Genomic DNA, 27141 nt, shown 5'->3' with positions numbered 1-27141 from the left:
AAATGGCAATAATGATACAGTAAACCTCAAACTCTGTAAACAAAGGATATTATAATAATCAAATCTAAGCTTTCAAGCAAAGGAAACAACCATTATTATTCAAATAGATACTGCAATATTACAAGTTGTGAAGTTGGATGGGTACATTATCATGATGCTAAAATAATCTTTCAGATGGAAAGCTAGCGGCTGGTGTCCACAAGAAACCAAAAAGCCACTCTGGCGACATCCATCTGGCGCCTGGAAAATTCACCCACCTCACATGTGCGCCACTTGCACAACATATGCGCATCGCTCTCATATGTGCGTAGACGTCTACATTGGAAATGACAACCTTACACACTAAGCTTATTGACATTGCTTTTTGAGGTGTGCGCTCAGTAGCCACATTTTAATAAAACTATAGTGCTTCATAACAATTTTTTTTATCGATATTGACAATGGTGTTTGGTCAATAAATACCTATACCAATTGTATTGCCAAGCCTTATTTGCTGTATCAGACAGGTAATGTAAAATTTGTTTTTGTTTCATTTTGAACAGCTGATTAAATTACACTTATAAAAAACTTGACATTTTGGTGTCATATTTTTTGTTACATACTACTTTGCATTTTGTGTTTAAACGTGTTTTTCTGTTTTTCCACATTATCCTGAGACTAGGATTGTCAAAAGTATCGAGTTCATTACTACATGAGTATCGAGTTAGGTACCAAATTTTCCGGTACTCAATTGGTAGCCGAAAAATTGATGTTTAGTCATATATAGTTGCTATATCAGATCATTAAAATAAATATTTATTTATTATTATGTTTGCATTTGATGCTCTACTAGTAGTACATTGTTTAACATCTTTATTTCTTTTTACTTATGGTAAAATAAAACTGGTTTGCAAAGGCATATGTTGATACTTTGAACAAACCTTTAATAGACTTTTAATGCACTTAATGCATTCATTTAAAAAAAAAAAAAATATATATATATATAAATATATATATATATTTTTTTTTACATAATACTTTTTACTTGTGATTGAAGATGTTTTTTTTTGTGACAAAATATGGTTTGTAGAGACAAGGGTTGTCAAAAGTATCGAGTTTGTTTCCAGTTTTTACCATTTTCCATTCTCCAGCATTCAAGTCATCAATTGACTTTTTAAAATTTCAGTCCCATTTGTTACTAAACTCAATGTTTCTGAAACCCCTAATAGAGACACAAGTTTGTTTTTATTGAATATTTATTTCTGACAGAACCACAACTGTAAACATAAATTGAATGATTTATAACTTAATCACACAGATTATAAGAGAAGGGTTAATGTGACCTATTATGTATTGAAGTGCCGAGTTGGTTAGTCTCTGTTTGCTCAGGCGCTAAATGCTTTTGGAAGGAACCATTTCCCCCCTTTTGCCAAACACACCAGCAGCTAAATTCAATTTGAGCTGAATGAATGAAAATCCAATTGTGTCAGTCTGTCTGGCCGCCTAGGACTGGCGGCACAGCACATGCCCGCTGTGACGTCTGTATTCATCCTGGCGTCCGAAACCTTGTCAGTGCTCGATATCTTCCTGATATCCAGTTAAACTCATCTCTTAGTTAAGACTGAAGCGAGAAATGCAAGTGACGTTTCTCATTTATTCTCTGTTGCTCATCTCTCTTGGCACCTTGCTCTGTCCTCCCTGAAAAGCCTGAAATGCGGTGCGGAAGTGGGTTAGTTTGTGGGTGGGGTGTTGAGTGCGGTGCGATTCAGAAAGCCTCCACAAATGATGACTGCTTGATAGCGCTAAAGCAAGGGAAAAGAGCGACATCGTGAATGATTTATTAGTCTGGCTTCACTGAGCCATTCCTAGAGGAGAGGAAGGATGGATGGAGAGATGTTGGCGAGTGAATGGCTCTCTGTTTGAGGCGTAAAAAGTGTGTAGTAGGAGGTACAGTGTTGGAGAGACTCAGTTTCTATTTTCCACCTTTTATACAGACACACCAGTCATCATTTCTCCTCATTCATCCATTAATGTATACATTTTCTGTCAATATGACATTAGTACAAAATAAAAGCATCTTTTTGAGTGAGTCCTTGGACTCTCTCAAGTATCACGTAGTAGACAATAAACCTGATTAAGCTGATAAGCTGATATAACTCAGTATATCATGATAATTAATATGCACAATATTGATATCGTGGGCACTTAAAAATGCGGTAAATAATTAATTATTATTCCAACTTTGAGTATATTTGAGTATTCTTTATGAATATTTTTATTGTATTTGAAGTTGTTGATCACAGCACCAAATTAATTAAGACTTAATAGGCAATTTATATTTATAAACACATTCACATGTTAATCTAGCCTACCACATTGAAAATTCAGTGATTATTGGCTTTTTGTTCAATAACTGTCTCGTAAAATGAAATTTTGTTATCATTGGCTTAACTAAAGTCAATGTAATGACAACTACAAAAGCATTTATTCTTTGGTGATGTTACTTCCATGATGCATTTAAAAAACTAATCAAATGGAGATGACTAATACAAATGTTGTATTTTTGTATCAACTTTAGCACGTACAGTAACTGTAAAGTGGCTATTTCTCACTAACAATTACTAGTGAGGCTTTTGTAAAGTGTTACCTTTTTTACTTCATATTTTTTTCAATTCAATTGGTTTAATACCTTTGTTTTCTCTGAACATGTGCATACAACAAATCAATATGCAAATTGTTTTTGGTTATTACACCAGTTAAAGTAATCTTTACTTTCACTATGGTCAATATCATGATAATACTTTATACCTTGATAAAAGCTTCATGACTTAAATGCAACAAGGAAATTTGATAGAAGTTTGCAGAAGCCTGAACTAGATGAACATGAAGTGCTCCATGCCTTGTAAATTGACGCAGTCATGGCCTATTTCCACTGAGTGGTATGGTATCTTTGTATTAGGCTTCTCCTTTGTTTTTTCACGTGTGTCCGTTTCTGAAAGGATGTTAGAAGCACTTCAATAATCACGCTCATGTTATTATCATTAGTTCGAGAAGTTTGTTAATTTAAATATAGACGTGCATGCGAGTTCTCTCGAAAGTGAAACAGCTCGCGCTTTAGACGGCCTTGTAAACAACAATTAGGCACTACTTGGCTTTGCGGCTGTTCATCAAGACGTGATCAATGATGTTTGTTTGAGCTCGAGTCGACCATGGCTTGTTATTATATGTATATATTTTTCAAATGTAATGTCTCGGCTGTGTATTTAAAAATGTCACTTCCTTTGTTTTTATTCTCCTGGCTTGTGCACGAGCTAGTGATGTATCTCTAAACCAATAGCTTTCAACTGTGTGTCTGGTTATGCCTTTTGGCACCCTTTTGTTGTCCTAGGTGGCCTTTCGAAAGGGTACCTAAAAAGTGGTACGGTACGGTTTGCTTTTTAGTAACTTTTAACAGTGGAAATGGCTGTAAGAGCACACCATACCGTACCACTCAGTGAAAACAGGCCATCAGAAGTTATTTTAAGAACTTGTTAAAGTATTTACAAGTAACTTCTGAGTATCAATAATTACATGTACATACTGTATGGTTGGGGTTAGAATGCAGGTTAGGGTTAGTTGCGTGTAATTATGCATAATTAATTGTAATTACTGTAGTACATAAACAACATGTGTAACAAGGACACCTAATACTGTGACCGTTATCTATAATAGATACAATATATAGATTGCGTCTGAAAGTAAGATTGCTTTGTCTTTTTGACTTGTTAAGAGCTGTTTTGAATTTCCCATAAAGTGCTTTGAAAAATATACATTTTTTAAAATGTTTGATATGACCTCAACCAAAACTCAGAGAGTGTCGGACATAGTGTAGCTCTTCCCTTTTAAAAAAATAACCAATAGTGTTTTTTTTTTTTTTTTTTAACACAGCTTTGCCAGAGAGAGTGGTTGAGCTTAAGCTCATCAAATGTAAAGCAAATGTCAAGCATCTCAGGGGGCGGGGCATGTCTGACATTAGAAAGCATTTGATAGGTTAGGATTTGATGAGACACTGAAGTATAAGAGTATAAGTGTGAAATAACACATTGATCAGTTTGGGCAGAAGTGACAAATTACAAGCTTTACATGTTTATATCAGTTTTGGATCTTCTAAGCATAAACTTATTCACTTTTGTGGAGCACACTAGGTTATAGATATAGACATGCTAAAAACTAACAATACTTTAATTTTATGGGACCTCTAAGCTGTTTTTTTAAATGACAATTCTGTGATGAATACTTTTGGAGAGGAATGATATCAATAGTTTTTTCCTTCATGACTTGTGTAAATACATTAATCATTTACAGTCCACCAAACTTCGTAACAGTCTTTTTGCATGGTAAGATTTACAGAGACTAGCATTATCTTGGTTCAATATATTTAGATTTATTCTTCTAAAATGCCCAAGTTCTGGCATTGTCTATGAATAGACCCATATCACATTTCCAGCTTTCTCAGTAGCGAAAGTCGTCATAGTTGGGAAACGTTGAGCACAGTGAATGGGAGATTTTTACACTCTTATTTGCTTAAATAATAAAAGTAAATCTCCACGTTGACTTTCAGAAAGAGAAAAAAAAAAGTGAGATTGATGACGGCAGTCAGAGGTGAGAATAACGTTGAATTTACTGTCCTGTCCCATAGATGCTGCATTAGAAACACCTTGCACAAGCGGTAATTTGTTTTTTGTAATTTGAGCAAAGATGATATAATACAAACATAAAAGCAAATAAATGTTCATGTTTTAAAAAAAGTCTAAGAAAGAAAAACTTTCAAGAGTTTAAGATGCTGATGACCGTTAAACGCATCATAACAGGCCTGTGAAAGCGTCCATTCCATGTTATGACTTTTTTCTTCTGTTATGACTACATTCTCAATTCTGTCCATGTTTTTATAGTTCCTATCAATTAGAATGTATTCCATTTATTGATTGCACAAGCTGGACTTTGTACCTAGACTAATTTCAGGCACAGCTTCCATCATCATCATCAAAAATCGCCTTCTGTATCAAGTCTGTTGTCATGATAAAAAAAAAGAATCAATTGTAGACAAGCTTCGGTCCTGCTGTCTGTCATCCTGCCACTGCTTGGATCCTCCCTCTCCATGGCCCTTCCCCCTGTATGAATAGCGGGGAGCAGCTGTCTCGTGCGTGGCCTGAGGTGCTGTGTGGATCAGCCACGGCCGGCTCTAATAGCTCAACACTAAAGCCATTGTCTGGGGACTCATCTGAGTGTTTACTGTGTGGGTCACTGGATTCACTACACCCTCCCGTTCACCCCCTTTCCCCCTTGTTTCTGTCTGCCTCTTTCTTCGGCTCTCATATATACACACAAACAGACAAACAAAGAAAAATTGTTCCCTCCCTGTTTGGGGCTGTGGTCCACAGACACACAGATTGGATTTGAGACCACTGTGTCGCCCGTCTCCTGCTTAGTTCTTGCGTATGATGAGTGTTCGGATTCTCACATCCTGCTGAAACAGTTACTACTACTTAAATCCTTTTATTGTTGTAAAATGTACATTTTTATATATTAATTATGGAGTCCACTTGCTCTACCCCCCCCAACTATGGACCAGTTGTCCTCATTAATAATGAGTTTCAATTAGACACTCTGGCTCTCTAGGACATGTACACACAAACACGCACACACTTGGGCAGCTGCATAGGATTAGATGCCTGTCATTTGAGTCATGAGAAGGGCAGGAGACCCGACAGCAGGACTTCAGCATTGCAACGTCAAGCAGACAAACTGAGGCAAGCGCAATGGGGAGGCTAATCTGCAAAAGAATCATTTAATCAGCTTGAAATTTTGCATGGTTCAACAGAAAGTAAGATCGGAAAGCTTCTTGGTACAAATTTGATGCAAGCAAAAGTAAGGCTGAGAGGAATAAATAAAAAAACTTAGTTTTAATGTGTAACTATTTGCAATTATTTCTAGTGGACACATTTTTTTTATTTGTCATCTATTTTAAAATAGTTTGGGAGTTAACTTAGTTTAATATAAAACATTTTACATTTTAAAAAATGAAGTTGAGGCCATGTTTAAAAGCTTGCAAGAATTTGCAAGAAAAAGTATTATACATTTCTCAAATATGTCTGTTGACAAAATATTCCAAATTCGTCTGTAAAATGATCACAGCACACTGAAAGATCCAAACATTAAATTGGACCTATTATACCCCTTGTTACAAGATTTAAAATAAGTTGGATATCTGTCTGCTGATCACACTTTTTCTCATGAAGGGCCAAAATCCAAACTTGATTGAGGGCTAAAGCTAATTATACCAAACTCTATAACGTTAAAGTTGCCATCCTAATTTAATAATACAAAAAAATTATAGAAATGAATACTTTAATCTTATCAATAATTATATATTTACATTTTATAATATACTACTTACAATAAAACAATAATCAATCTCATTTATAACATAATAAATTTATATATATTGGTCAGCCTCTAAAAAAATGTGTTCTAGGGTTTCATGGCCCTTTAATAATCTGATTAATTCACATTCACAATTTTGCTTTTTCGTCGCTCAGCAATTAAACAAACAAACAAACAAACAAAAGGTTTTGTACAATTAGAAATGACGATCTCTTTTTGAGGGACTTGCCCCACCCTTCCCCATTATTTGTGTCCATCTCTTCTCTGATTGGTTGGCTAGCCAAATCAAAGGTAACCCTGGGAAATTTTGTCCCGTGGGCCCTAGTTTGGACATCTTTGCCTTAGTGTGTGTATGTAAAGTTTTAGCTCAAAATACCCCACAAATTATGTTTTATAACTCTTATTGCTTCCTTTTAATCTTTAATCCTAAATGTGCCATTTTACTCACTGTTGCGTTAAATTCAGATTAGATTTTGTTCCCAGTCCTCTTTTCAACTGAAGGTGGAGCTCTAAATGCCTGTGTGTCTGTATAATGGAAGATTCAATAATGAGACTATTGCCCTATGCTAATGAGGGAGAGATTGTCACTAATGGGTGGGGCTTTCCCTCTCTGATGATGTAGAAAGGAAGAATGTCAAATTGTTTCTGTAGACTATTTTTATCAAGTGTGGTTCTTAAAAATACAATTAATAAATTGTTACCATTAGAAGCTGGTCATATTATGCACACTGTTGCCACAACTGTGATAAAACCGCTTATAAAAAGGATTTTTGCATTATAGGTCCCGTTCAAAAGTCCATTTTGTTCGCTGTGCTGTACTCTTAAGGCTACCTCTGAGCTTGCCTTGCTCGTAGTTGTACATTTTTACTTCAGCATGCTGTTTGTGTTGCTCTGCAATAACACTTGAAGCGCTAGCTGGCAGTAGATTTTTATGTCCTTCTGTGTTGTTTCTTCGTGGGTGTTTTCTTTTTTCGGAATGCTACTTTAATGTACAAGTAGCTAAAACTTTCTCATTTAAAGGCGGGAATCGACGCATGTGCAACAACTTTAATCGTAAGAAAAACAGAACAGTTTTCCATCTAGTGCTACTTTATAGGTCTCGGCACTTCTAAACACTCGCTCCAACAGGTTTGCACGGTCCTCAGTTCTGCTCACACTGGTCTCAACTATCAAGTCGATCAATTGCAGAGCTCGCGCTATGCGTCGTTGCAATGTGTAGTTACGTTTTTTGAGAGGTCAGCATCAGCGTCTGCCACAGCGAGGGCTATGCAAAGGCTGCACCGAACCGTACGTGTGTGCTTGATGCAGAAGTATAAATCAGCCTTTACACGAAACATTCAAATGTTTAAAAAACGTGTCTAAAATGTAGATTTCTCTTTTCACATTTCTCATTCTTTTATCAAATTTGATGCCGCTTGCCATCATTTTGCATTAAGCCGTTTACTTTGATGTTTGTCAACATTAACAGTTTTACCCATATAACAAGTGGCAAAATGTTCTACTTTTGGACTGATGAACATTTCAAATGTCAGTCCACAAATCATCAGTGAGGAAAATACTCTTTAAAATCTGTAAATTGACTGACCATTGACCATTGATTGATATCAGCATGACAAGCGAAACAAACTGTATTTCGTTCCTCACAGCAGTGTTTGTGTTTGCTTCAAATTAAATATGCTCTCTTTGTTAACTTTTAGAGAGAAATAAAAAGAAAGTCAGTCTTTGAGTCCACTCTTTGAGTGGAGGCTAGGCTTGGTGTCCGTGAGAGGCTGGTACAGAGCCCAACTAAAGGGGGTAATAAATAGGTATGGGGGAAACAAAACCTGCTAATGCCGGCAGCACTTAAGAAACGTGGCCCCAAATAAGAGCCACATGACCAAGCTGGACATTCACAGAGCCTTCTGTCAATTTTTTGCCCCACACATACAACAATACCCCATCCTTTCTTTTTCTTGTTAGTTCTATGTCATTTTAGTCTTATCATGGGCTGCTCATGCATGCTAGGGGCTCTATACAACTTTTTGAGAGAAGAGAAAACATGCATATATACAGTAAGTCAGAATTATTAGCCCCCTTCAAATTTTTTTCTTCTTTTTAAAATATTTTCCAAATGGTATTTAACAGAACAAGGACATTTTCACACCATGTCTGATAATATTTTTTCTTATGGAAATAAGTCTTGTTTGTTTTATTTCGGCTAGAATAAAAGCAGTTATAATTTTTAAACACCATTTTAAAGACAAAATTATTAGCACCTTTATGCTATTTTTTTTCTCGATAATTTACGGAACAAACCATCATTATAAAATAACGTGCCTAATTATCCTAACCCGCCTAGTTTACCTAATTAACCTAGTTAAGCCTTTAAATGTCACTTTAAGCTGTATAGAAGTGTCGTGAAAAATATCTAGTCAAATATTATTTACTGTCATCATGGTAAAAATAAAATAAATCTTTATTAGAAATAAGTTATTAAAACTATTATGATTAAAAATGTGTTGAACAAATTTTCTCTCTGTTAAACAGAAATTGGAGAAAAAGTAAACAAGCGGCCTAATAATTCAGGGGGGGCTAATAATTCTGACTTCAATTATATTTTTATATGATGGTTGCAAAATATTCTGTGGTTGTTTGCTGTGAACTGTTAGTGGTGAAAGTCAAGGTTTTTCCCTGAGAAATTAACTTAACTACACCTTGCGTTCTGTATTTATTGCAATTCTTTTTTCTCTAATTGGGTCTGTACTTCACATTTTTGTATTAGTATTGTTCATATTTAATTGTATTTCTGTATAAATTTCAACTTGTGTACAATAAGGTCATGTGAATTGTCACAGCGGTTTATAAAAGGCATAAGAAAACAATAGGCTCACTTGATGTTTTTTGTTAAAGAGCCCCTATTATACATAAAAAAAGGGTTATATTTTGGTTTTAAGGGTCTCCAACAAAAATCTGATTTGCATACAAGGTAGGGATGCTTAAAATAACCGAAAGGATGCGTTTGTAACCAATTAATGGTATCAGTTAAACAATTGAAAATATCATTTTATATATTTTTAGTTTGGCTGCATAAGGGGCCTATCGAATGCGCCTTTGTATAAAGAGGGGAATCTTTTGAATTGTTTACTAATGGCCGAAATTGTTTTGAACACGGCTCATCCCAGTGCAGCAGTTTGTGTTGTCAAGACAACTACAGAGAACTTTTAAAGAGCATGGTTTCCGCTACATTCATTCTTCCATGGCACGGACTAAAATGCATCCCTCCACGGCTACATTACCCATTTATAACATTCAGTCATTGTTGTTGTTGTTTTTAATAGCGAATTATAATCGCACCAAAATGTATTAAAAGGTAAGTGAATTATAATAGTGCAAACTTTTCTGTAACCGTAGTAGTGCTGTGCGCTATCTTTAACCCTTTGAGGTTATGTGCTGACAGACTAACTGACAGGTGCATGATGCGTGAGGCTAGCAAACACGACGTAGCTTTCAGTTAAGATGAACACAGTTTCTATAATTATACTTCATTTATAGAAAAAGGTCTATGGCTCCGCATGTAATCACAATATCTTGCTGGAGTTTATATCCATTTCGCTTTACTTCAGGATGCATTAATGCCGCTCTGTAGGTCTAATTGGAGACATTCATAAATATTCCTAACAAATCTTATAAATGTTGGACATACTCACTACATAAATGCGCTAAGTCTGCCTACAGACATATTTTGCAAAGAAGCAAAATGGAAGTAGAATATTGCCGTTTGATACTGACGAGTTGACGCCAAACCAGCGCTGATGCTGATCTCCTCTTGGACCTGCATCATAAACACAACAAATAGGCTTTACCTTTCATTTTACAGCTTATAAAGCATGTATGCACGTTAATGCAATATATCATATTTAAACAACAAAACGGTTTACAAAAAATCAACATATGCATGCGTTGCCATTGTCTTCAACACGCATCGCGTGCGAGAGAAAACCAATTATCAAGACATAATCTTTAAAAAATGATTTATATTGAAAATGTAAAAAGGTTTTGTAATATAATAATAACAGCAGGGCATTAAATAAATGTATATTTTTCTTGGAGAGAGCAATTTGAGGAAGTCTGCTTTTTTTATTTGACGGAAGACTAAAAACATGATTAAAAAAAAACAAAAAACAGCCTATGCCAGCCTTTAAAAAGGATCAGTCAGTGTTTTCGTTTTTTAATATAGATTAATCATTTAAGTTGTAAATAATTTAGGGCAGGGCTATTTATTTTATTTATTTTATTTAGTTTATTCTGGTTTTCTATGCTATTGGAAACCCTGCATGTGCGTGAAGATGCTCTTTTGTTATGTTTTGTTATTAAAAAGATAGCATATAAATCAGTATTTTAAAATTCAATATTTAATGTGTCAGACACAAAATAGGCTTGTCAATTTGTTTAAAAAAATGTATTAGTAATCTGACCGGTTAAACGTTAATAACAGATTAACGAGTGGTGGTTGTCGGTTAGTTAAATGGTCAAAAACACTTTTGCCTGATAATATGCATTTATTTTTACCTTATTATCCCAGTGACTCCCACATGATTCGTTCAGCAATTCATTTGTTCTCAAACCCCTCCTTAGCGCAAAGCTAATCTGTGCTGATTGGACTCTGATTGCAGAGTGAAATGGCCAGCCCGGATTATCAACACTATTCAAGTAGTCAGAATTCATAGTATATGTGTGAGCATACCTGCCAATACTCCTTTTTTTTTTCCGGGTGTCTCCCGTATTTCCAACACAACCTCTTGGCAATTCATAACTTTTTGATTTAGTGGCTAATTCGTATGAAATCATACGATCTAATTCGTACAATTTAGTATGATTTGCTCAACCCCCAATGACAGGGTTAGGGTTAAGTGCCACGCCTCCTTTGTAAAATCGTACAATTTTGTACGACTGTCATTGTACGAATTAGCCCCTAAAGTGACAAAACATAAAATTCTTGCGTTTTTTTTTTTTTCATGAGATCAGGCTGGTATTTCAGAACCATTTCCTGCCACCCGCTCGTTTTGTTAATTAGCCTGTAATTTCAACCTCCCCCTCTCACAAACCCTTGGTCGCCAACATTGGTATAGGATCTGATCGTAGCGGCTGCCTGAAACACGCTTCAAGTAGTTAACTTGCTAACACCACAGAACCCAGTTCTGAACAGTGTTTTTTGAGCTTAAGTACATTCTGTTTCCACTGATCATTCTTGAGATGTTTCAGCAGCTTAATTAGAGTTCACATGTGGTAAATTTAGGTGTTTGGACATAATTTGAAAAGGCATACACTTGTCTATATAAGCTCTCAGGATTGAAAGTGCATGTCTAAGCACAAACCAAGCATGAAGGCAAAAGAATTGTCTGTAGACCTCTGAGGCACAAGGCTGGGGAAGGTTTCAGAAAAATTTCTGCTGCTCTGAAAGCTCCAATAAGCACAGTGGCCTCCATCATCTGTAGGTGCAAGATGTTTGGAACCACCAGGACTCTTCCTAGAGCTGGCTGCCCATCTAAGCTGAGTTGTTGGAGGAGAAGGGCCTTTCAGTCAGAGAGGTGATCAATAACCCGATGGTCACTTTATTAAATCTTGATTAAATCACACTGAACTGAGCTAAACTGAACTAAACTTAAACACTAAAAACTGAACTACACTGTTCCAGTTACTATGACCATTTATGTGAAGCTGCTTTGACACAATCTACATTGTAAAAGCGCTATACAAATAAAGCTGAATTGAATTGAAATAAACTTTGTCTGAGCTCCAGCGTTCTTCTGTGGAGAGAGGAGAACCTTACAGAAGTACAACCATCTGTGCAGCAATCCACCAATCAGGCCTGTATGGTGGCCAGACATAAGCCACTCCCTGCCTGGAATTTGCCGTAAGGCATGTGAAGGATTCTCAGACCATAAGAAAGGAAAGTCTCTGGTCTGATGAGACTAAAATTGAACTCTGTAGTGAACGCCAGGCTTTACGTTGGGAGAAAACCAAGCACTGCTCATCACCAGGCTAATACCATCCTTTAGCAGCAGGAACTGGAAGACTAGTCAGGATAGAGGGAAAGATGAATGCAGCAATGTACAGAAACATCCTGAATGAAAACCTGCTTCAGAGTGCTCTTGACCTCAGACTGTGGCGACGGTTCATCTTCCAGCAGGACAATAACCCAAAGCACACCGCCAAAATATCAATGTAGTGGCTTCACAGCTACTTTGTGAATGTCCTTGAGTGGTCCAGCTCGAGCCCAGACCAAAATCCTATTGAACATCTCTGGAGAGATCTGAAAATAGCTGTACACCGTCGCTTCCCAACTAACCTGACAAAACTTGAGAGGTACTGCAAAGAGGAATGGGCAAAAATTCCCAAAGACAGGTGTGCCAAGCTTGTGGCATCATATTCAAAAAGATTTGAGGCTGTAATTGCTGCCAAAGGTGCATCAACAAAGTGTTGAGCAAAGGCTGTGAATAATTATGTACATGTGATTTTTTTTATTTATTTATTTATTTTTTTTTTTATAAATTTTGGAACAATTTCAAAAAATGTGGTGGTCCACTCAACTAAAGTCTATGTGTGGGAAACACTGAAAATTGTCCCAATCACCACCCTTGTTTGTTAGTCAGCTGACCTGATATGGCCTCGCTGTTGAACGGTGTAGCTTCTGGCATGCTGGTCTTTCAGACCAGGCACTTTACTGTATTGATCTCTAATTGATGCAACGCACATGATGAAGCTCAGAATATACAGTCTGGGGCACTGTGTCCAGCTAAAATTAAGATTACTCTTTATTAAGCTCTACATCACTTTTACATGAGCGCTTTGTTATGGCTGAGTTTCATTGACTTATTGGAATTGCTATATGGCTTACAATGAGAGGAATAACAAGCAAAAACTGAATGGCCAGTATAATTTCAGTCATAATCCATGTTTTTGGTACAATGCAGCAACGTGTATGAATACCTTTTTAGGAGCTCTTTTTTCACATCACATGTTTTTTTGCCGAAGGTGGAGAGCAAGTGGTCTTTTGTGGCCATTTTGACTCATTTGACCCATGTGTGTTTTCAGTATGAAAGGGATTTGATAATGCTCTTTCTAGTACATTTGATAGTGGTTAAAATTGGACATGCTCAACATGTTTTAGAGACCATTTATATTATATTTGACGTTCTCCACTTTGTGATTAGATTGAATGGAATTCATGTTAATATATGCTACAAATGACCTTAGTGTTTTGTGCATTTAGAATGCTTTCATGGGTAGGTCCAGTGTTTTTGGAGCAAATCTCTGTCCTTTCTAAAATATTTGATTATTTGCTTATCATATTAGATCTGGGTGATTAATCAAAGGGGATTTTTGTGTAAGCATCTTGTCAATAAAAAACAGTTCTAGTATAGTTCCAGCATGTGCTTTTAAATGGAGCTGTATTAGTGGTAGCTTAATCCACTTGTGAAATCATGACGTTTGGATTACTGTTTCCAAATCCAAGCTGCTAGTAATTAGAATAAAAAAAAAATATGACCACTTTTTAGTCAAATCACACATTAAAGTAAATCTTATATAAAATCATGTTGTACATGACAGTCTCTGGACTGGCCGCATCAATATTTTAACAATATATAAACAATAAATCACTTTCTGGCCATCTGACATATAGATCATGATTTTCAAATGTATTGCAACACTTTGAAAATGTTTATTATTAAAATTTTTTTGAACCTCCACATACAGTTTGACTGTAAACGGTAGTCACTTTGCATGACACTTAACAAGCCCATGTATCGTTAATCTACACAGAATATTTGGAGTTTCCGCACAAGAAAAACCTCTGGCCTCCTTTGGGGATTTACTATTGATCATAGAGCTGTGCTTCCTCTAAGATTTTCATGACATTTGTAACCTTGCTTAATCACTATTGTGAAGCCTTAAACATACTCAATAACTTGTCCTGACTTATAACTTAGGGCTGTGCAATTAATCGAAAATCCGATTTCGATTTTGGCTTCTAACGATTATGAAAAACCATTAATCGAGATTAATGATTATTGCATCATATACTGCCCCCGTTCCAGTTGTACACATGTTGCTCTTAAAAGCGCAAACGAGAAAGCACACACACAGTCAGAACAGTAGCATTCGGTCTCATTCGCACACTGAGACGAGCAGAGCACACTCATCTAAAGTCATCTTAACGTGAGCGCTTTAATGGTCAAATAGGTGTCAAAACGCAGTGTTTAGTGATTATTCATATTGACCCTCATTTGTGTAATAAACAAGTTGAGAATCAAAAGACAGAATATTTTTATCTATTGTATTTATTTCCTTTTCCTTTCCAGGGAGGAAAATAACTGCAGTTGACGTCAGAATTATAAGCCCTCCTGAATATTAGCAACCCTTTTCCCCCAATTTCTTTTTAATGGAAAGAAGATTTTTTTCAACCCATTTCTAAACATAATAGTTTTATTAACTCTATTAACTGATTTCTTTTATCTTTGCTATGATGACAGCACATAATATTTTACTCGATAGTATTCAAAATACAAGCATTCAAATTCAAAGTGTGATTCAAAGGCTTAATTAGGGTAATTAGGCAAGTCATTGTATAACAGTAGTTTCTTCTGCAGAACATCAAAAATATGTTGCTTAAGGGGGCTAATAATATTGACCTTAATATAGGTTTCAAAATATTTAAACGCGTGTTTTTTCTAGCCAAAATAAAACAAATAAACCTTTCTCCTGAAGAAAAAATATTGTAGGAAATACAGAAAAATTCCTCATTTGGGAAAGATTTGTTTAAAAAAAAATTCTCTGGAGCGCTAAATAATTTTGACTTACACAGTAATCGTTTTGATTAATCATGATTACAATTATGACCAAAATAGTGATTTATGATTTTTCCCAAAATCGAGCAGCCCTACTATAACCATCAGTTTGTTTTTGTTAAAAGTCGCCAAAAATGTTACATTCTGTACCCTAAATCCACAGTTATGAAATGTTATGAGGCTGTTGGTAAACTCCCTGCTTTAAAACCATCTTAACAAGCTTAGCGGTCCAAAACTGCATTGTGTTTTTATTTCAAGATTGAAAACCAGCTGTTATTGATTCCAAGTTTTCACAGAGTTAGAGGCCAGTAAAGGCGAAATATTGCATTCAAGAGGGCTGGCTCTGAAAAGCAGCCATTTTATTTGCACTGTAAAAACCAGAATTGAAGTACCATGCCAAGTTCTGGGGCGATTGTTAAGACTTTCTGTGTGTTTTAATCACTTCTCTTTATTGGTGTTTACCCTATTGCAATAGGAGAGTATGGCCTGTCTCTCTTCATATGTTGTTCTTCCCACTCACCTCACTAAGATTTTGCTGGCAGGGATGTCCTGTGGAGTGCACAGGGGAGAAGATATTAATAATTCAGTAGCATTTCTTCCTAACTTGCCGAAATCAGCACGCAAGGGCAGCGGAGTTACCGTAAGCTGGTCTGAGTTTAGCTGGGGACGTGCACGCATGCCCTTGATAATAAAGCCCTATTGAAGCTCTTGAGTGACCAAAGAACCATGCTTTTATAGTGACCACTTAAAGACTGTTGCCACATAACTTAGGGTTTGGTTTGGAAAAGAGGTTCTTATTTAAATAACACAATCCTATTCTTTCCTGTTATGTTTGTAGATGCATGTCTCTCTATTTTGTTACATGCTAACATCTGCTTTTGTGCATTAATCAAACTGAACAATAGAATTATGACAGTAGATATGTAGGACAAGGCAAAGAAGTGCCAGTGACCTGTTTTACCTCTGTCCCACTGCTCCCAGCATTTAAAACTGGGGCTTTTTAAAGGATTCATGCAGTGATCATGTCATGATGAATCAAGCACAAACAGTAATGTGGTCTACGAAGCATGTGATATTCACAATTCTTCTCCAAGGAGAGTTTTAGCCTTTATGTCCTGAATTAACCTTCGTTGTTTATATCCTCTGGTTGGTTTCTCATTGCAGGTTTACAAAGGGCTGGACATCATCACCAACAAGGTTACAGAGGAAGAGCAAGCCCAATGTCACCATCATATGATCAGCTTTGTGGATCCATTGGTTAGTGGATACACAGTGGTGGACTTCAGGAACAAAGCTCTTTCTCTCATATCCTTTAATGCATGCTTCAGAATCCAGAGTCTGCTTGAGTGGATGAAATTCTTTTATTCTTTTTTTATCATGTCTGTGCTTAAGTCAGGTAGAAATGACTAGTTATTTTTTAACAAGTCAGTTATGAGATGTACAGAGTGTACTTTTTCCCTCCCATTTTGCTAATGGACACAGTTTTAGACAAACCTGAAGCAGAACATTAATGCATCTCTGAGTTATTTTTCCATCCACCTATTTTTTGTACGTTCTGCGTAGATTAACTGTTAACCGAAAGGGTGCATTTCATTCTTCATTTTTCTTTTTAATTTTTGATGCAAGTTTTTCATAAAGTGATGAATTTGTTCCCTTTGGATAGAAACTGCTTTATTTACAAATGTTGTCTGTGATATCCTAGTTTTGCGCATCAATCTAATTCGCTTCTTTGGAATGAAACATAGCTATTGTTGTGTTTTATGTTGTGTTTGGGTTTAAATTGTATTCATGGCCATTTTAAACTAGCCAACTTGCCAGCATATACAACACTTTATAGTAGAAATGTCATTTAAGGTCAGAATAACAACGCATGCGAAAATGAGTGCCGTTTAGCAGCAATGAGGACATTGTAAAATAATTTAACTTGACAATTTGTAATGTTCCATTATGTATTTGAATAGGGATGGTTGGTTCTTTACTTGAAAGCTCAGATTTGATTATCATAATTATTTGTGTACAGAGTTTGAGGTTTACTGTATCATTATTATTGACACCTTACAGATGTTGATCTACTTTTACCTTTGCAGAAACTTTGTAACATTTAGTTTATCAAGTTTAAAAGTCTCTTTAACACTTATGTTTATTTTATTATAAAGGTATTTTAACATTATGACAAAAACATTCTAGTATTTTGAAATGTATTGTTAAAAAATAATAATTATCGATATTGAATATGAAGAAATGTGATATCGTGAGAATTTATTTGAAATATCACCAAGCCCTAGTTGGCTGGATGACTAGCTGGCCGATATGTCCAATCTATGCTCTTTATAATTAATGGTTGTAGAGATTCATTTAGTTGACAGGCGCTTCTAAATATAAATGCTTTTTATTTAGCCTCTGCGGATGAAATTAATGGGCCATTACTCAGCCGTTTAAGATATGATCTGCAAACCTCTTAATGAACGCTCTGAGTAATTGTTCTTTTAAAATGTCGTCGCCTCTCTGACATCAGTGACACGGCTTTTGTGAAGACTGCGGCCTTGTTTGAATGCAAATCCCAATCTTTTAATTTTTGCGTCTTTTGTGGAATGTGGCATTTCCCAGTGCGCCACATGAATGGCTCTGGCATTTTCTGAGTGGGCGCTGGGTTGTACTCCCTAGATATGCTCTTTCAGTAAATGCAAGGGCATAACTAGAAATGCGTGTAGCAGAGACGGAGAAAGACGCGTCGCTGTCCTCGTTTTCCCCGCCCGTCTGCTGCAGATGTTTGCGGAGAGATGAGGAGGATATTAATAGCTGAGGGAGATGCTGTGAGGAGGTGGGGTGGGTCTCTCTCTCTCTCTCTCTCTCTCTCTCTCTCTTTCTCGCTCTCTCTCTCTCTCTCTTTCTTTCTCTCTCTCTGTGTGTGTGTGTGTGTGTGTGTCTGGAGGAGCACTGCCGCAGACGCCTCAGACATTCTTGCACAGCAGTTGAGGAGTGGCGGGAGATGAGAACACTGCTTCTGCCTCCATACTGAAGAGCAACAACACCTACTGTACAGCAGTACAGGGTTAATCAGAAGTAACGATCTTATTTAGGTTTATGAGATATAACAAAATAAAATTTACTTTTGTTATAGTGGCATAGTTTGACTATGAAGTTTATTTTAAAAGTAAAGCAAGACATTTACGAGTTGTGTGTAAATGAACATTCTGAGCTTTATGCCCTAAATCAAAAACACCATTTTAAATGAGAATGTAGCAACGGCGTAAATATCACTCAAGTAATTTTTGTAGATTTAGAAATTAAATCTGCTCGTGTTATATTGTAGGATGTGCAAGGTCAAATTGAAATTGTAAGCAATTTCCATACATATAGACCTTTCTGCAAAATAACCGTCAATTTTTCGGAAAAGTCTGTATGTGTGAACAGGCCCTTTTTAAAAATATCGTTACATTCGTTTGGGCAATTTTCCGAAATAAGAAGTTGTAAAATTACCGGTTAAATGCCAGAATGCTGCTCTGTGGGAACACAGATGGAAAATTGGCAGAAATAATGCGATCACGATTAGAACGTGTTGACGTGAGATGTCTTCTCCAGCCAATCAGAACATTCAGACGCATTCACATCTGTGCTGTTTATGAAAATAAAAGCCTTTCAATTAAGGCTGGGCCGATAAATCATATTATATCGAATTGCAATTGAAATTTGTCGATAACAATAAGCTCTGGACTTTTTTTTACTCTTTATTGATCTAAGAGCCAAATACACAACATAAATGTACAACAACGGGAATTTAGAAGCGTGTTAATTTTAAAGAAAAATTTACCGAAAATTGATGTTATGCCATTTATAGACCCTCTAATTTCTCTGGCTTCAGTAATTAATGGGATACTCTTTTAAATCTGGAAGGATTAACTTATATCGAAAAATATATTATTATCGTTCATTATGGAAAATAATTACAGAGATTGCTTTTTTGCCCTATTGCCCAGCCCTACTTTGAATCCGTCTCCAGACACATTTAGCTGCTGCGTGTTAGTCAGATAACATTTCTATGTTCATTACTAATGCCAACTGTGGATGAAATTATTGGTAATATGCTTAGGATAAACTGCTGTGAGTTTACCTGAAGGAGTGCTCTGGTGAGTACATTTCGACATGTGAAAGTGTTCCTCCATATGTTTACATTGAAGTTGTTCACAATACTTATCCATTCACAGAATTTGTAATGTAATCAAAAGTTTAAACATTTAGCTGCAGTTTGCGCTTCTTCATTTGGATGTCTCTGCGACAAAAGCAGTTGCTTTAACTAAAAGTGAAACTATCAACAAAAGCCTGACCCCTATTATGTTTACAAATACAAGCGCAACCGTTTAGAGGCCATGTCTGATCAATGATATCAAAATTTACCCGTATTTTGGAATGGATGTGTGAATGGTCTTTTCCGTAAAAAATCCGGAGTGTCCTTACCTGTGTGAACAGCGCTTTTTTTTTTTAACTTACCGGTTAAGTCGTTCCGGAAATTTGCTGGATTTTTAACGATATCACTGTGTGAAGGTGGCTATAGTCGACCAGGCATCACAGTGTGGAACACATTTGATTTGTGGATTTAATTGCAAAGTTGAAACATAATAGTTAATTATTGGCTCATGGCCTGTTTTTGTTAAATTTCTAAAAGTTTTAATTGTACAATATTTTATTACTTTTTGTTTAATATTTTGGTTTTAATAATCACAATCAATGCAATTTAATTACTGAATTCTAGTAAAAAGTATTGGGAGAATGGTCTATAAATGCTCAAGTAAATATTGAAGTAGAATAAGCAAGACAATTTATTATCTAAAATTTACTAGTGTTGTCACGATACTGGAATTTGATACCAATCGATACTGTAATTTTAAAAAATTCCATTTCCCGCAAACATTTGAGCACTACTGAGCACATTCTTAAACATCGCTGATTGCCATTGTGTTCACATGCTTAACAGAAATGACTGTGATTGGCTGTGAAGGTCATCGGTTTACCGAACTCAACCGATGACCTTCACGACCAATCACAGTCATTTCTGTTGAGCACATGAATACTAAGGCTGCGTCCGAAACCGCCTACTACTCAGTAGGTACTGTATTTGAATTTAAATGTACTACTCGGCCGTTAGAAAAGTACGTTCTATACAGTATGAATTTGAAAAGTATGAATGGAATTCGGACGTACTACATTCGCCATTTTGTCATGGTCACGTGACCTACCTGCGTCAGTTGCGTCGCCTCACTTCCGTTCATGAATTCTCTCACGGGGCATTATGGGATGCGCACTTCAAAATCTTGCCAGAAGTAGTAAGTCATCCGGGTACTTCTCGCCTACAGATTTTCGAATTCTATGAATTCGGACATACTACTCGGCTCGCAATCTGATTTTAGCATACTATATAGTAGGGAAGTATGCGTTTTCGGACACAGCCAATGTCAAATCCGTGCTGTTTAGGAACGTGCTCTACAGCACTCAAATGGTGGCAAGAAATGGACTGCACGGATTGGTATCGAATTCCAGTATCATGACAACCCTAAAATGCATTACAGTATCATGACAACCCTAAAATGCATTACAGTAGTATTTTTTTTTCTCGTTATCTTAAAATATGTATTCATTACACTTGAGTTTTTTTTTAAAAATAAGCTCCAAAAAGGTTTCTTTTTAAAATAATTTTTAAGTTCACTCCCAAATTAAATCTACACAATCTATAACGATTCAGTTTTTACAAACATATCTATTCTGGCAAAAATTAAAGTTATTTTCACAATATAAAACCACACAGAAAAACCAAATATTGTAATTTCGGTATATTCCAGGTCCAAAAGTATGAAGATATGAAAAGAAATAATGTAGAGTTATATTCAATCTTGTCCATTTAGAGATCTTTAAGTACTTGCATCTCTTGCAATCTGTTCCTCTGTCTCATTTTTTTCTCTCCTCCTTTTTTCATTTTCTCCACCTCCATCCCCAAGGATCACAGCGATGTGGGTGGGGTGGATGAGTTTCTTTGTGCTGCCGGGCTACTTTGATTTTGATGCATGTGACCTGGAAGTGTGTCTGAGAGTGTGTGTTTGACCGTCTCGAGTGAGTGGGAGTGCTGATGCGTTTTCACGTATTGAAGCAGTTATCAAATTGCTCCTTGGAGATGCCATTTATTACAGTCTTTAACAGAGACCCGGCAGCCATGTTGAACCAACTGCCCTCTCATGGCACCAAGCCTGGACATTATTGTTGATGTAGCTATAGATCTGAGAGTATGATATTGCATTTCAAGCAGTGGTGCACTTTGCCGTCCGACCTATTGTGGTTGCTCACGTATGATCTTTGTGCATAATTTATGCACTGCTTGTAACTGTGTGGCGTCAAAGGATGTTTATTTGAAAAATTTATTTATTGTCTGGGAGATGTCTGACTTCCTTAATGTGCTACATAGAAGACATGCATCATCGGAAGAAGCTCCCTATCATTGTTGGAGGCACAAACTACTACATTGAGTCCATTTTATGGAAAGTGCTCATCGACACTGGGGTAAATGTTGATTTTAGTGTTTCTTGTGTTTAATCAATGGGGTATATGCACAGCTAGTGTCTTTCAGCCAATAATAAACGTGACTGTTTTCCATTTCATAAGGTTTCTTTTACAGCATTGATGTTGTAATGTAGTTAAAATATAATTAGATTAATAGACTTCGTTTAGCGTTCATTTAGTTCTTCAATCGTAAAACCAAATATATACATAAATATATATTCACTATATATATCATCAATACCGCCTCCATGTTTGTACAGTGCTCTCAGCACAATTGTCATTCAACCGCACTAGTCAAGACTAACGCCCATCTGAAGATGCTGGACTTTCTCCTGAATATGGGTGTAGTATGTCAAACAAAGAAAATTAACCATAAAGGCATAACGTTTTATAGGAAAGATTTATTTTATACAGACTTTTCCGCTAAAGTATTTTTATTGATGATAATACAGTCACTTACTGCCCTGACCGTAACATCCGATTCACATGGGGGTTCAGTGCTAATGGAGGGCGTCTCTGAAGTTGGGGCCGACGCGATCATCATAGCAGCGTCAGCCAATGAAGTAAGTCCACAATCAGCCACTATCTGAGCCGGGGTATTTGCATAAAGTGATCTGATTGGCTGGCACTTACATTGGTATGCCTCCAAAGTAAATTGGAAGCGTTTACGCTGAAGCCCTGTATGAATGGGGCATAAGGCAAAGTAGCACCAACTTGCACTAAATTCTAGCCTTATGCTAGTTATGCTTATTAAAATCAGCAAACAATGTAAATGAAACATGACAAGACGCAGCAGTGCCAGAAACTTTTATTATTGTCAGCTAAGTGAAGTAACGGCTAGTTTTTGAAGTAACATAAGATTATAATAAAACAGTGCCTGTGCCTCAATGTGCATACTTTCCACCCTGAATTATTGAATGCTACAAATGTTATATACCATTTAGATCAGAAATTATGGATATGCAGTTGAGACGAAGGGATATTGATGGTTTACATGAGTCGTTCTTAATGGAGATTCATCCATTAACAAATCTCCCTCTTCGTTACCTTGTGCGTTCACACCGAAGGTGGTGAGAGAATCAAAGTTCACTCTGGTCAGCCTGGCGACAATGCTGTCTGCCTTCACAGCTTTGTTGGCGAGCGTGTTAGAACTCACTACATTGATCTTGAATTTAAAGGAGCCGTTGCAGCATATCAGCAAATCAGTTTCATTCCCGCATAAAAACATGCTTTCAAGTGTAAAAATAGTTTACACTTTTTATCAGATTCATTTAACTATGGAAGATCTAGTTGGAATAATAATAAAAAAAATAATAATAATCAAATAATCAAAGCCCCTATGATCAAAATCTTTGTAACAAGTGTGATCAGAACCGAAGTTCTCGGGGCTGTGTTCTCTGAACTCCTCTCAAATAGTGGACTTCTACATTCCGATTTCTTGCCGCTGAAGCAGGTCATTGCTGATTACCATAAAGTTGACTTGATTTCAACTCCCCTCGACGCCCACCTGGCGAAGATGTGCTGCTCACTGCTTATCGCCACCAGCTTCCATTGAAAATAAATCACTACTGGCTGCTTTGTTCTCGTCACTTACGGTGTGTAAGCACAGTTAAGTGCAAGAGGTGGTGTGTTTCAGGAATTTTAATTAAATCAACTTTAACAGGATGGATAATACATTTCCATGCATACAAACACATGCTCTTTGTTGGCGATGCTCGTGCGGCTGGTTATCCATCCATCCATCCATATAAAAAGTGATTAAAATTAAAAATATTTGCTTGCTGACTACTGCATCGCGTAACCACTAGCACTGTCAGTAGTAAAATACTGGGTAAAATAAATTTCCTTTTTTTATTTTATTTTTTTTTTTAAAGGCATGGCATGGAAAAAATGGAATTTAATGTAGCGCTGATACCCACTTTATATGGTAAATCAATCAGGCTGTGAAGATCACTGATTTTTGAAGAAATCAGATCTTAAACATTGTGATTTTTGTAATGGCGTAGCAGTTACTGAAGTTTAAAGCCTGCGTGTAAATACCCCATTTCTCTTTTTTTAAAACCTAGTGGACTGCCTACATGGGAAGCATTCTGAATTTTGATATTCTTTAATGTTTACGGTGCTCCCTTGGTAGTAGTAAATGAGGCAGCTTATTTTGAAATGGCTAGTAAGTTTTAGTGATATTAAGAAGAATTTTGTGCATCTATTGGCAGAGATGATCTAATCGAGTCCTCCTCTGTCTGAAACTCAGCAAGGGAGTGACACAGAGCCAGAAAAAGGTGTAGGTGCTGATTCAAGAGCGGGGCTAGAAAAACTGGGTGGTCCTGAACTTCACAGACGGTTAAAGGAGGTGGATCCTGACATGGCCGCCATATTGCACCCTCATGATTCACGAAAGATTGCAAGGTATTTACTTTTGTGATAAAGCAAAGCATTGAGACAAAGCATTATAGGACAGAAAAGCTTCTAACTAGAGCTGTTAGCAATTTTGATTTCTATTTTGACTTCCAATGATTCTAAAAAACAGTAATTGAGATTCAATGATCGAGTTGTATCCTACCCACATTTGTATTTAGCTAATGTTTTTGCTGTATTGTTGAATTTCATGATCTCTGATTAGTATAGGTGTAATAGCAATCTTATTTACAGAAAAAAATTTGATTAAAACAATCTCTGGTGTGACCTAATAGGGTTTATTTGGAAAAGAGTATGGATGCTTCTATCTAAACCTTGATGTATACCATATAAGAGGAAGATAAAGCTAAATAGATTTGTGTGCTTCAAAGTTACATGGACCACAGACATCTGAACAAATCTAAAGCAGGACAGGGAACACACTGTCACCTTAAAAAGGATGTAATGCTCAAACATACACTATTTATTTGCTTTGGATTTAAATGGCAGTGTGAGTTTCTTTTTCTTTATTTATTTTTTTATTATTTGCTTTGAGCTGAACAAATCTATTTAACAATTCTGTGCACTTCCTGCCCTACGAGTAAGTTTGATTTAGGTTGGATCTTGATACAAAGCCCAAAGTCTGCATTGGTTTTTGCATCACATGCACTGTTCTCATAACTTTTGCCATGGTCACACTAGAGTTTGAGCATGTAAAATTCTGTCTATGGCTCTGCGTAAAGGGTCAGGATTAAACGATGATTAGACATTAAAAAAAGCAAGCGATTGGTCCATATTTTATATCTGTATAAAGAAAGGTCATGTTTTGATCTTCGATTGGTCTCACGCACTCACATGATGCGATTTCGCAGGTCAGAGTTCAGCAAGCTTGAACTTTGAAACACAGCAAACTGCGAAACCTGTCGCATGAGCCTGCGTTTCCAGTCTGTCGCATACAGCAGATTTTAGCTTCAACCCCAATTAAACACCTGAACCAGCTAATGTAGACATGCGATAGACATCGCAATCATGAGCCAGCATTGCAATCTTCCACCCTGCCATTATATCGACAGATCATTCTACCTATTTATGCCAGAGTCCCACGGAAAAAGTGAATGACGTGGTAATTTGTGTGTAACTTATCTTTATTTATGATTTAGTTATGGCTAAAACAAAGACCATGCAGGTCAGGTAGTTGAAACGAAATGCTATAAATAATTAATTTGTTATGAATTAATTAATTATTCATAAATAATTTCCCTACAACGACGATGACATCGTCCATCGCGATGTTTCACATTAGACATCGTACAATGCCAAATTATATAATGTGTTTTTCATGTGTCATGAAACATCTAGAATATAGTCTTGACTTTGCATGTAAGTTTGTAGAACTCATTCTGACATTTTTAAATTATGGCCATCAAGTCAAATACCTTAAGAGCGCAGTAGTGGTAGTTCACGGCACTTGAACCCACAACCTCTTTGAATAGCAGCCCAGATCCTTTACCACCTCACCCTGTTTACTACTTTATCATTTATTTCTCTATCAGTAAATGCTATTTAGGTTTGCCTCTCACACTTTCTTACAGCAGAGTTGAAGGGAACTTGAATACTGTCTTGCCATCATAAAATTTAGCTTTTTTTGGGCTGCATCTATTTTTCCACCTGTGTGGGAGAGCTGCTGTGGCTTCCAAGTGTGTTACACATTTTCACATGCTTCAAATGGTGTTTGATTGGTATCAGGGGGCCGATTAGCACCTCTTGTGAGCACTGTGTACTTGGTTAATTGATGCCAACCTGTGTGCCACTGCGTCTGCAGTATTGCTGAGCTCCTCTCCCACCATTCAGAGTGCTGATGTCTCCTGATATCAGCTGCCTTTAAAGAAACAAGCTCGATAAATTCCCAAGCACTTTCTCTTTAGCGTGACAGAACTTACTTGTTGTTGTTTGCGGTTCATCATGTTCTTGTTTGGTATGTGGTGTGCTCTTTCAAAATAATTCGTTCACGTGAGAGGTTATTTGGTATGCGGAAAGTTTTTGTGTGTTTGAGAAAGGCATTGTCATTTTAATTGAAATCATTTGCCATTTTGATTCCGTGTAGATGGCCAATTGATTGGATAATTTATTGACAGGAGTCTGCAGGTGTATATGGACACCGGAGTTCCACATAGTCGACTTTTGGAGGAGCAGCGAGGACAGGATGGAGGAGATTGTCTTGGGGGTCCCTTGCGGTTCCAGGATCCTTGCATCTTCTGGCTGAACGGCAAAACAAATGGTCACTAGCTGCCAAATATTATAGAGCAATTTTGTAACATGTCTTGGGTGTTCTTATTTAATTTTCTTCTTTATACTCACCTTTAGTTCTGGATGAGAGATTGGACAAGCGTGTGGATCAGATGTTGTCACTTGGGCTGATTGATGAGCTTAAAGATTTTCACCTGCGCTTCAATGAGAAGATGATCAAAGAGAGCAGGTAGATCTCTTTGCTGTATTATTGAACATTTCAAAATATGGTTATAATTAGGGATGCACCGATATAGGTTTTTTAGCCGATATCAAAAACCGAAAACTCTTAGCCGATATACTATAGCTGAAAAAAATTTATTTTTCAAATTGTTATATTTTATATTTTGTTTTAAAAACAATTTCATAAAAGTTTTAACTGATCTTAGAATGGTTTACTCAAAGCAAAAAGCTCAAAGTTGCAAGGTGATTATATAGACCTTTATTCATTATTTCACGTAAATCAGTATGCCAAAAAGAACTTATTTCCTTTTCTTTGCATAGTAAATCAACATGTATATTGACTGTTGCATATAAACAATTGGCTAAATAACAAAATGGGATTTAATTAACAAAGTTAAATATTGTTTAAATAAAATGAAAGAACTGAAGAACTGAGACCAGCTCAAATGTTCCTGATTAATTATATTAACTTGTTTTGAAAGGTGTTTTGACAGTTAAATAC

General features: G+C 36.4%; 1 protein-coding gene and 1 long non-coding RNA gene across 3 annotated transcripts in view; one reads left to right on the top strand and one right to left on the bottom strand.

The window, feature by feature from the left end:
- Positions 1–27141, top strand: part of trit1 (tRNA isopentenyltransferase 1) — a 70494-nt gene that overhangs the window by 12178 nt on the left and 31175 nt on the right. For both annotated transcript variants that reach the window (NM_001044774.2, XM_087294412.1), the window contains exons 2-6: positions 16395–16535; positions 21678–21776; positions 24028–24182; positions 26306–26448; positions 26535–26646. In NM_001044774.2, the coding sequence (NP_001038239.2) occupies positions 16395–16535; positions 21678–21776; positions 24028–24182; positions 26306–26448; positions 26535–26646 (650 nt within the window). The remainder of the gene's footprint in view (positions 1–16394; positions 16536–21677; positions 21777–24027; positions 24183–26305; positions 26449–26534; positions 26647–27141) is intronic.
- On the bottom strand, positions 1000–6342 carry LOC147832594 (uncharacterized). The gene is made up of 3 exons (XR_015516970.1): positions 4029–6342; positions 3352–3965; positions 1000–3304 (listed from the first exon to the last, which is right to left on the bottom strand). It is a non-coding gene; the product is annotated as an uncharacterized LOC147832594 (long non-coding RNA).

Source organism: Danio rerio, chromosome 19 (assembly GCF_052040795.2).
Source record: "Danio rerio strain M-AB ecotype USA chromosome 19, GRCz13ab, whole genome shotgun sequence".
Taxonomy (NCBI): Eukaryota; Metazoa; Chordata; class Actinopteri; order Cypriniformes; family Danionidae; genus Danio; species Danio rerio.
Note: the sequence above shows the minus strand (reverse complement) of the source record. Positions and strands in the feature narration are given on the sequence as shown.